Here is a 12,161-nt window from a genome sequence, read left to right on the forward strand (position 1 = left end):
TATATGTGGACTTTTGTTATGTTATAACTCTTTGCATATGTACCAAAGGTAATAGGGGTTGTTATGTATGATATATATTGTATTCTAGTGTGTTGTTAGGTCAGATACCAGTTTGTAAACGACTTTTACATGGATAGTGGTGATCATACTACATAGCCTAAACGAGTTTTAAATGGATAGTGGTGATCATGCTACATGGTCTGAGTTTCGATGTAGGTAAATAAAGTGGGACCTATACACCACTTATAAGGTGGGTCCATTATTTATCAAATTTTAAATTTATCAGGAAAAAAGATCTAAGTTATAAAAAAACCTTAAAGATAAAATGTCAAAATTAACTCTCAATTCCTTCAAAACTCTTTGCCAAATATTTGTCATATTTTTTAACTTGATCTACAATCATTCGTAGGGAAAATGACTTGGAAGGGTAACGAAGTATCAGCATTATACAAAAAAAATCATTAAACTTTTTTTTGTATACATATCGCCAACCAACTATAACGTTTGTACACATATGACCATTAAATTTTACCTTTGTTCAAAAAATATCATTATCTTACCAGTAATAGTAGGTCACCCGCCACGTGTCATGCCACGTGGTTGCTGACGTGGATTTTATGGTTTATTATGTACACATTATACCATTAAACTTTCTTTTGTACACATTATACCATTAAACTTTTTTTTGTACACATTATACCATTAAATTTTTTTTGTATATATTTTACCTTTAAACTTTTTTGTACACATTTTACCATTAATTTTATATAATTTATTTAAAAACATAATATTTCAAAAAATACATATGGTTACATAAAAATGGGGTTTCCATCATTATTTCTCCCTGATTTTTTAAGGTTTGGGGGAAAGGGTTCGTTTTTTGACAATGATTCTAAGCACTCCCTTTTGCAACGACATCTTACATTTATTTTGGTCATACATCGATTGAAAACCACAAGGTTTGAACTTGAGACTTCCCTATAGAGTGCATAAGAAATATTCGATTATTCATTATTTTAGCTAAACTTTAATAAACTTACCATTATAAGTCATTTTCCTATCAGTAAACAATAATATAATTTTAATGCATTTTATAATCATAACAATAATCAAGAAGGGACAATAGTGGTGGTGGTAGGGGGGATTCGAAAACTAATATAATGGATGATCAACATAAATGTACGATATTTTTGCAAAAGGGAGTGATTTGTATCATTGTCAAAAACGAACCATTTCCCCCGAACCTTACAAAATCAGGGAGTAACAATGATAGAAACCACATTTTTATGTAATAATATGTATTTTTTGAAATGTTATCTTTTTTGAATAAATTATATAAGATTAATGGTAAAATGTGCAAAAAAAACTTAGTTGTAAAATAATGGATGATCAACATAAATGTACGATATTTTTGCAAAAGGGAGTGATTTGTATCATTGTCAAAAACGAGCCCTTTCCCCCAAACCTTACAAAATCAGGGAGTAACAATGATAGAAACCACATTTTTATGTAATCATATGTATTTTTTGAAATGTTATCTTTTTTAAATAAAGAAAAAACATCATAAATGGTCCCTATGGTTTCCCAAAATCTGAAGTTTAGTCCTCGTGGTTTAAAAACGTCATAGATGGTGTCTGTGCTTTCAAAACTTTTGACGATTGGTCCTTATTGCTAACTCCATTAAGTTATGTCCGTTAACTGGAGGGCATTTTTGTCATTTCACAACCCAGGGACCATTTATGATGTTTTCTTATATTTTAAAAAAAATTAAATATAATCCCTTCTCTTCTCTCTCCCCCTCTCTCTCTCTCTATATATATATATATATATATATATATATATACACATATACATATATATATATATATATATGTATATATATAGAGATCAAAGTTCATCTCTCTCTCTCTCTCTCTCTCTCTCTCTCTCTCTCTCTCTCTCTCTCTCTCTCTCTCTCTCTCTCTCTCTCTCTCTGAGATCTTCACCCACCTTCACCATGAACACACACAAATATAAAAACATATATACACCTTATGTAGATCAAAGTTCATATATAATGGGCTCTTGACTCATCTTCACCATCGAATGGGGTTTTTTTTCTTTAGACACACACAGACATATATCTACAGACCTAAGTCAATTTTTTGGATGAAACATACATGTTTTGTTCTTCAGGCACATGAACAAATACACATGTTGTACAAAACAAACAAAAATCTTCAAAACAAAGATGTTCGATTTCAATTATAATATTCTCAAATCCAAAAATCAAATGTAAACCTTACATACTTTGTTTCAACGCTCAAAGGTTGAAACTGTAAATCAATTTTCCTTTATGGTGGGGTTTCGTAGATGTGAAGATATACACCTTGAAGGAAGGATAAACAAAGAGAATGAGAAAGGATAAAGGTTATTGACAGTTAGGGCAGATGCTTGAAGGGAATCTGAACGCCAGATTTGTGTTTGCCTCATAGAGATGGCGACCTTCGTGGTGTTGCAGATTTTGCAATTATACGACATCTTTCAGATGATGTTGAGGACTATATCGGGTAGAATTGTGAGAGAGAGAGAGAGAGAGAGACAAAGTAGGAATGGCGATGGTTGGTGGTCTTAAAAACTGTAGTGGCAATGGTGGTGCTTCGCCACTGGTATGTGAGGGTTTGGCTGACAGGAGAATGAGGATGTGGTTGTTTAAGGATCTAGGTTGTTCCACTGTTCGATCATCATCTGTGGGCAGCGGCGATTGTTGGATAACGAGTGCGATTGATCATCATCTTTAGCCACACTTATCCACGGCTGAGCAAAATCAGGATGGAGTTTTCCCCTTTGGTTGCGCAGGTGAATGTAAGTAGAGTAGATCGGAGGTGATGAGATGAAAAGTAGGTAAGATGCAGAGTAAAGGTGAAGAGGTTGTAGACGGTGTTTAATGTCAACGGAGAGAGAGAGAGAGAGAGAGAGAGAGAGAGAGAGAGAGACCTTTTATTTAATTATTTTCTTTTTTAAAAAAAATAAGAAAAAGCATCATAAATGGTCCCTATGGTAGTGAAATGACGAAAATGCCCTTCAATTAACGGACAAAAGTTAACAGAGTTAGCAATAAGGACCAATTGTCAAAAGTTTTGAAAGCACAGGGACCATCTATGACGTTTTTAAACCACGGGGACTAAACTTCAGATTTTGGAAAACCACAGGGACCATTTATGATGTTTTTTCTTGAATAAATTATATAAGATTAATGTTAAAATGTGCAAAAAAGCTTAGTTGTAAAATATATATACAAAAAAAAAAAAAAAAAAAAAAAAAAAAAAAAAGTTTAATGGTATAATGTGTACAAAAAAAAATTAATGGTATAATATGTACATAATAAATAGTAAAATCCACATCAACAGCCATGTGTTATGACAGGTGGCAGGTGACCTACTATTACCGGTAACGTAATGGTATTTTTTGAACAAATGTAAAGTTTAATGGTCATATGTGTACAAATATTATAATTGGTTGGCAATAGTATACAAAAAAAAAAGTTTAATGATATTTTTTGTACAATTTTGATACTTCATTATCCTTATCCTTAGGTCATCCCAATTGGAAGTTGTATAAAAGTTTAATAAAATAAATTTAAATATAATATAGATGAGAGAAAAGATAGAGTTAAATGGTCATTTAACCATTCAATAGGATTATAATGCAAATTTACCAGTTTTTTAAAAATTAAAGTATTATCTTTCCTATTTGACATTTTATACGAACTCTCTATAGATTTAATCTATATTAAAGATAGACTTACAAGTCATTTTCCCATCATTCATATATTAATCTTATACTGTTATACGATAACATAAAAATCTTCCTTTTTAATCAACTGTTTTTACTTATTTTAATTGAATTATCAGGAATATACAAATCCACATGTATATTCAACCACTCATTTCACTTTCTTTAATAAATGAACCAAAAAACAGTTATCAAAATATAAACAAACAAAATCCTATTCTTTCGCTCGCTTCCCACCCACCCCCCACAAAAATCAACTACTGTTTTCGTCTTCGATTAAACAATAAATCCAACTTCATGTCACTCACGTCCTCCTTCTTCTTCCTCCTTTACCTCTTACCCATTTCCTCCATATGTAGCTTTTCATCTTAACCTGCCATCCACACAGCGACACGCCATTTTTATATAATTTCCATCTCTGTAACCCTCAAATCGAATCTCAAACAATATTATTTTACTAAAGAAATCATCGCAAAACCAAACATACAAAATCCCCATTTCTTGTTTTTTACAGCCATGACAGAGGTTCTCCACTCACCATCTTCGTCTTCTTCCTCCTCCTTACAAACCCTTGAAACCACATTGTATCACTCTGTAAATCAAGAACCGGGAGAAGAATCAGGAGAAGGGGTTTCGAATTCTGGGGTTACAGATTCTCAGGAAGAAGATGAAGATGTGAAGAACAGTAGAGACAGACATAATCGACATTTGAACTTATTAGCACTCTTGTTGACTCTGTTCCGGAAATCTTTCTGGCCTGCTTCTAACAACAAGAACACGGTGGCGGAAGAAAAGCTGGATCTTTCCGGTATGGAGATTGGGTGGCCCACCGATGTGCGCCACGTCGCGCATGTTACGTTTGACAGGTTTAATGGCTTCCTGGGTTTGCCTGTTGAATTCGAACCTGAAGTTCCCCGGAGAGCTCCTAGTGCGAGGTACATTTCGTCGTTTTCATATCCAAATCGATGGTGTTTTCTTGATGGGTTTCGTGTTCTTGATTCGAATTTCGGTAATTGAATTCATTTTCTTTCGATTTGCAGTGCGACTGTGTTTGGCGTTTCAACGGAATCGATGCAGTTATCATACGATTCAAGAGGAAACAGTATTCCGACGATACTCATACTTATGCAGGAACGTTTATACAGTCAAGGTGGCTTGAAGGTCTGTAAATCTTCGATTATTTTCTTTCAAAAAGATACGAATTCATGGAAATATAAACACAAATTATGCAGGCGGAAGGTATTTTTAGAATCAATCCGGAAAACGGGCAAGAAGAACATTTGAGAAATCAATTGAACAGTGGCGTAATTCCAGAAGGCGTCGATGTTCACTGTTTGGCTGGTCTTATTAAAGTACGTTTTCCAATTTGATTAATCTTTTCAAGAACATAATTTGATTAATTTCGTATAAACGATGGAAATTAACTTGATTTGATGATTTACAGGCGTGGTTCAGAGAATTGCCGACTGGGGTTTTGGATCCGCTTTCGCCGGAGCAGGTAATGCAATGTCAATCGGAGGAAGACTGCGCCACCCTTCTCCGCCGTCTACCGCCAACGGAAACTGCTTTGCTCGATTGGGCCATTAACTTGATGGCGGATGTTGTTCAACATGAACATAGCAACAAGATGAATGCACATAACATCGCGATGGTTTTCGCCCCAAATATGACCCAGATGATTGACCCGTTGACTGCATTGATGTATGCAGTTCAAGTAATGAATTTTCTCAAAACACTCATCACTAGAACGCTCCGGGAAAGAGAACAGCCGGCGGTGGAGCCGCCTCGTCCTCCGCCACAAGGTCCGCCATTGAAACCCGCCATTGAAGAATCTACCCATGAATGCAAACCGGGTCAGTCAAGTTATCCAGACAAAAACCAACCTCTAATCAACAATCTAAATTCCAAAAACACTCAATCAGAGAAACTTGAAGCACGACGTTGATCGAGGAAGATGGGTGGTATTATTGTGATTTTTTGTTTTGAATATGTGAAGTTTTTGAAACTTTCTTGTTTCTTTATAGATTTCTTTTGGGAGTTGTTGTGAATTTACTAAATAATCAAGTAAAAATCTTTTTTTTTTTTTTGGTGTTAATAACGAATGCACTTGTTGTTCGAAACAATTTCTGATAAATTTATCGTGTTTTCAATTTCAAAAGAGATAAAGTTGTAGCCACGTTTTGATTGATTCCTATTTAATAGCACAAATTACACTTTCCTACCTTACGATTTACGAACTACTTGACTATATATCAACATAATCCCAGAAAGAAAGATTCACCACATCTCTCTTTTATCCACTAAAACCCTAGAAAAACATCATCGACATAAGACTAAGAGCAGTCTTTCTTTCATGAGTTCAGAGAGTTCAACGATGTGTAAATTGTAATGAAGGGATAGGTTTTGTGAGCTTCGGTGAGGTGGAAGAATTGAAGGATGAAAGGTATGTTAGGGAAGAATGGAAGATGAAAACAAGGAGTGTGGTGTCTTCGGTGGTGATATGTGGTGGGAGGAGGAGGTCGAGGGTCACCGGAGCAGAATTGCTGCCGCCTATTTCTTCGATAGGGAGGAGTGGGAGGCCGTGGGTGTGGCTGGAAGCTTTCCGGCAAGATGGTAGGTTCATTTTGAAGGAAGTTGTGATTCCGGGACAGGAATTTTTGTATGCTTGTAGAGAATATGGAAGGTTGAAGCTCAAGGTTGTCCAATGTCATGATTTAAAGATAGATGAAGAATATAGAGATAATGTTGATCACTAAAAAACCAAAATGGTATCATGATATTTTATAAAATAAAGTAACTACTTATTCATAAAATTGTTTCAGGATAACATCATTTCGTGAGAAGTAATGTTATTTTGCAGATTACAACTTTATACGAAAATGATCTTAGTCAAATTTATTTAACAAAATACATGACCATTTAATGATCAAGGCCGACCTAGGCATGTTCGGAGTGTGAGACTGCACAGGACTCGTGTTATTTCGAAGATACAGATTTTTTTTACATATATGAGTGTTGATGACGGAATAGTGATAGATTAGATAACGGATCAGTTAATTGATAAATTTTGTAACAATTATCGACTTATCAATAATTTTGCTTATATAAAAAAATTATATTTGAGGGACACTTTTTCCTTTTCACACATGAACTTCAAAAATAATGGTGATATTTGTTTTGAAAATATCATTGATAGTATGATAATACTTTAACAATAAAGAAAAATTTTATTCACTAAAATGACCATATATAAGACTTATATGTAGGTAAAGAAAAATTTTATTCACTAAAATGACTATATATATAAGATTTATATGTAGGTTTCTAACCAACAATTTCTATCATCAAACTAAATGACCATTGCATTCTCACACATATTGTTGTCATGAATTGTGTGGGAGACAAAAGGTCCTCACATTTAAAAGTCCTCTTTTTCCTGTTTTTGTCCGTATTAAGGACTTAATACGATGATTATCCTATCTTTTTTTTCTCTTTTGCATCATCGATTTCGGAACATACTTGCGATTCAAGTAAATAATCAACAATTCTTCGTTTTCGAGTACACTTAACACTATAAAGCATTTCAAGAACATACTCTGAGAGTACGTTTTTGTATTTAGGTTATTTTGTACTGATATTTTGGTTTTATAAACCTACATTAACAATGCACTTACTACAAAAGAAATAGTGTTTGGAAAACGTTCATTTATGAATGATGAACACATTCACGAGTTTGTAAAGAGGAATGTGAGTATTTCTTTATCACATCCTATCTAATGAAGAACACATCCGCATGTTATTGAACTTAGTCACATGTTTTTTAAATGAGTCACGTGTGTGGTCTTTATGTTGGTACTTGAATCTAAACATGTTTGTCTTTGTGTAACTATATATATGTAAATGTGTAATTTTATTTTCACTCATATTACTTGAATCAACATTATTTCCAAGTCTTATCAACCATCAAGTCCATCATGTACTTTGTAGAAGAAATAAGGGACATGTTGTCTCATTTCTCCAGCTCATACAACACTATTTAGGAGTTCATGCTTTGATGCATGGTTTAGATATCCCAAAAACACACGAAGATCTGTTACTTATCCATGTTAAATTCAATTCTCAGATGCAATGTAACAATAACGATGGGGTGTTGTAGTTTCAAGACAGGCGATACGATTTGCGAGTAACATTTGTACACTTTTAACTTCATAATGTTGGGATATTAGTATCATGGATTGAATTTATGTAAGTCGGAAGAAAGGAAAGTCCTTAGAATGTGTTGAAATGGGGACAACTTGTAATCAATGTAAAATGGGTCTTAATGACCAAGTTTTAAGAGAATCTATGTTTGAACTAGTCATAAAGTGATTATGAATGCATGATATATATGCTTAGAATTATGCTTATACAAGTCCTTAGAATGTGTTGAAATGGTGTTTGACCAACAAAAGAATATTTGTGTTCAAGGTTTTAACTTCATTTAGACCATGATTTATGAGCTTTTGGTTGTCATTTTATCCCAACACTTCAAGTATATGTACACGTAAGTGAAGATGCGATTTATGGGGGTCCTAAGCTCATTTTTCTTCCAATAAGGGGATTCAAATAATTGGAACAAGATTAAGTTTCTACAAGTTAGTATTAAAGGTAAACTCATTTACTTTAATCAATTACATGGTTCATATTGATGGAATGTATGTTAGCTTGTAAATCATAAATGTTGATATCATTTTTCATGTTGGAAATATTGTTAGATAATGATGATTTAAACATTGAAAACATGTTATTAATATAATGATATTAAGATTGAAGCTTAAATATATATTATTGATGTGCTAAATATAGTCTATAAAATAAACTCATTTAAAATACAAATTTAGTTTTAAATTTATAAAACCGAACAAACATAATGACTATCAACACCAACAATGGACCTAATCAGTAATAGCATAGCTGATACCAAGGTTGTCAAGATCGGGATCCTATCTAGGATTGTTTTTGGGTTTGCAAGATCGGGATCGGAATCCTAAGATCCCACAAAATAAAATATAATTTTAATTTTTAATTTTTAATCATGAAAATATTTCAAACATTCAATTTTTCATTCAAAAGTTATAAAAACTTCAAAATATTAGTCATAAGTCATAATACAAAATGATAAATGGTAAATTGGTAAAGGGTAAAAGACATAAAATGGTAAAAAAAAATTCATTTGAAAATAATAATAATAATAATAATAATAATAATAATAATAATAATAATAATAATAATAATAATAATAATAATAAAGTCAAGGGAAGGTAGGATCGGATCTCGATCCTACGATCCTACCTGCGATGCTACAGCAAATACGATCCTTTTACGTTCCGGATCGTTTTTCATACCTAGGATCGTACGATTCGGATCGCGATTTTGACAACCATGGCTAATATGGTTTTATTTAACTATATATTTTAGGTCATTATCTTAATATATTTGAATAAAAATGTTCTATTTTAATATATATATATATATATATATATATATATATATATATATATATATATATATATATATATATATGATACTTAATATGTTTTGAAATGTTGAATTACAGTTAAAATCAATGTCGGGATGCAAAAGGAAGAAAACATAGCTGAAACGGACAACGAACAAATCCAAAAAGTTGGCTTAAAGACGTGTCACGCCCTCTTATGAGGCACGGCGCGCCCTATTAAAATTCTAATATTTTCGTGTTCTATTTTAGTTTTTTTTTTGATAAAAAATAAGTTTTAAAAGTTGAAATAAAGATTGGTTCCTTGGTTTCTTGGTTATAAATTATGGTTCTCTATTAAACCTCACTCTACCCTATGAACCTCACCCTAAAACTTTATGTGATAACAATCCTATTATTGAACATGCTTAGCTAGATACTGAAGTAAGTAATCTTATACACTAACCTCTAACAAGGTGGTCTATTGGTAATAACTTTGTATGAAATAGTTCAAAATGAATCGACCATGGTTCGAATCCCACGGTCTTCATATCGATATATGGAGTTTATTACTAATAGATTCCAAGCAATCCAATAGAAAGGTAGATGATTATGGTTGCCCATTTTATGACGTATTACATTTTCAATACAATGTTTGCACTTGTAAATTTTGAAGCCTCCATATCTAGCTTGAGATGTTGATTTGGTTAGTATATTTTCAATTTCATGAAGTTTACTATAACAATTTGGATTTCAAATTTTTTTTCACATATTTGAACATGTATTTCTCACCATTAACATTAGAAATACTCATTGGTTGAGACTGCTACTTTGGACTCGAGGACGTTGACTTTAGTTGTCCATGACAACTTGATTTACAAGTTTTTGGTGATAGTTCACCAAAGTGAACGTAAATATTCAACTTGCCACGTATCCCCTAGCAAGAAAACGGTAGAGATTATGGGATCTTTGTTTGCATCTGGTTAGAGAATTTGAGTAGTGGAAATGTTGAAAATGAAAGAAGCTAATATCAAGACCTTTGTGTTGGAGTATCATACTAATCCACTACTAGAAAAACTTGATCAATAGCTACAGCACAATCCGTAGTTATTCCGTAGTTATAAGCGGATAGCTACGGAACTGTTACGGAAAAATGGTTGTAGCATAATGGCCCGTGGCTAAATTATAGCTACAGATTAGCTACGGAACCGCTACGGAAAATTCCGTAGCTACCATAGCTACGGAATAGCTACGGAAAAAAAAATAGCTACGGAATCGCTACAAAGCTAAATAGCTACAGAATAGCTACGAACCTGAATAGCTACGGAATAGCAACGGATTCAAATAGCTACGGAATAACTACGGACCTTAATAGCTACGGAAATCCGTAGCTATTCCGTAGCTAACCTCGTTTTATTTTTAAAAAAAATAATTTAAAAAGTTTCAATTTTTTGTCAAATACCACATTCAATTCACATTTGTCCCACATTCAATAACACATTTGTCCCAAATAACATATCTTCAAAATGTTTCCCTCAAAGAAAAAAGTGGAAAATCAAATACAATAAATGAATACACATCTCGTATCCAAGCTGCACAATGTTATCAGTAAGACGGATGAATTTCTTTTGCCTAAGCAATTACAAGTAAAGGATATGAAGTAAATTATAAAAAGTTGATCTATAAATATTTCAAATCTTAAAATTCAAAATATGCCACTTAGAAAACCAAAACATATACACCTTAAAAGGAATTGCATAAGAATGTTATATAAATTCCTAAGTTAATTCACTTTGGCAACAATAATTTCTATTTGTTCTTGCTTCACCAGTTGAGAGACCATGGTCCTGCAAAATTAGAATACACTTTAATGTTGCCTTCGTAGGTGGCATGTAATGGTAGATACACAAATGTATAAAACAAAATTTTGACTCATTTGAATTTCATAAGCCGAACATGGTGATTCAAAGATTAGTAGGGTGATTGAGCTTCCAGAACTATTTCATGATTCCTAATCAGAATAACAAGATGTAAAAAATATTGTAATGTGAATTGTATTGAATTTATGAGGTTGAAGATAAGGTTAGTGAATAAGAGACAAGTATTCCCCTGTTGCACTTAGTGAGTTATCACTTATCAGTTCCATTTCTTTGTGATTTCATTCCATCATAACAAATATGCCATAAAAGAAAGGCGATATATGGGATTGAGAGCAAAAATAAAAAGGAAAAACTATTGTAGTCACCATAAGAGCATAAATACGGGTCAAAATTCCCTTCCTCATCAATTTCATATGTAGAGCTAAACAAATAAATCTCTTTTCATGATTATGAAAAAAGGACACGGATTCTTACCAGCTTAGCATCTCCTCCTCTGTTGTAGTTGATGCAATTATAAAAGCCTGAAACACAATTAGTGAGATCATTATTAAATTGATGTTAAGGATTTTCAAGTTAAAGTTGTTTATTTTCTCACTATCTTTAAGAAGAAACATCAACCAATACTCACAGATCTGTCAAATTCTAACATGAAGCATCTTTTAACATCTTCTTTTGTAGGTTAGCATCTATATCTGTCACGCCTTGATTTCAGATCTGAATACATCATGAACTATTCTCTTTTCAAGTTATACATCAATATGATAAGCATCTTAGCTCATTAATGGTTGGTAGATATACTAAAGACCATACATGACCATACATGATGAAACAGAGTATATCAGGATGTACCACTAAGAAATCCTCCATCGAAAATAAAAAATAAAAAAATTGTAGCTAATTAGCTACGGATTAGCTACGGATTTTTCGTATTTTGATTTTTTGGGCATTAATCATTGTTTTTTCTCTTCGTTTTTTTCCCACCTCTAGTATACATGATTATCTTTATTTTCAATAACTTATAGTTATTAATAGCG

General features: G+C 32.7%; 1 protein-coding gene and 1 long non-coding RNA gene across 2 annotated transcripts; one reads left to right on the forward strand and one right to left on the reverse strand.

Moving 5' to 3' along the window:
- Positions 1-3,994: 3,994 nt before the first annotated feature.
- Positions 3,995-5,857, forward strand: LOC111905376 (rho GTPase-activating protein 5). The gene is made up of 4 exons (XM_023901074.3): positions 3,995-4,709; positions 4,815-4,935; positions 5,007-5,126; positions 5,219-5,857. The coding sequence occupies exons 1-4, from the start codon at positions 4,291-4,293 to the stop codon at positions 5,717-5,719; spliced, it is 1,161 nt and encodes a 386-aa protein (XP_023756842.1). The 5' UTR covers positions 3,995-4,290; the 3' UTR covers positions 5,720-5,857.
- Positions 5,858-10,782: 4,925 nt separating this feature from the next.
- LOC111905472 (uncharacterized) lies at positions 10,783-11,898 on the reverse strand. The gene is made up of 2 exons (XR_006183888.2): positions 11,602-11,898; positions 10,783-11,094 (listed from the first exon to the last, which is right to left on the reverse strand). It is a non-coding gene; the product is annotated as an uncharacterized LOC111905472 (long non-coding RNA).
- Between the last annotated feature and the right edge of the window lie 263 nt (positions 11,899-12,161).

The sequence above is a fragment of the Lactuca sativa genome, chromosome 6 (genome assembly GCF_002870075.4).
Source record: "Lactuca sativa cultivar Salinas chromosome 6, Lsat_Salinas_v11, whole genome shotgun sequence".
NCBI classification, from domain to species: Eukaryota; Viridiplantae; Streptophyta; class Magnoliopsida; order Asterales; family Asteraceae; genus Lactuca; species Lactuca sativa.

Bases quoted from the DNA above. Each gene is read 5' to 3' on its own strand.
- LOC111905376 (XM_023901074.3), top strand. From the start codon at position 4,291: ATGACAGAGGTTCTCCACTCACCATCTTCGTCTTCTTCCTCCTCCTTA. The intron at 4,710-4,814 runs GTACATTTCGTC...TTCGATTTGCAG, and splicing joins CGGAGAGCTCCTAGTGCGAG to TGCGACTGTGTTTGGCGTTT. The intron at 4,936-5,006 runs GTCTGTAAATCT...CAAATTATGCAG, and splicing joins ACAGTCAAGGTGGCTTGAAG to GCGGAAGGTATTTTTAGAAT.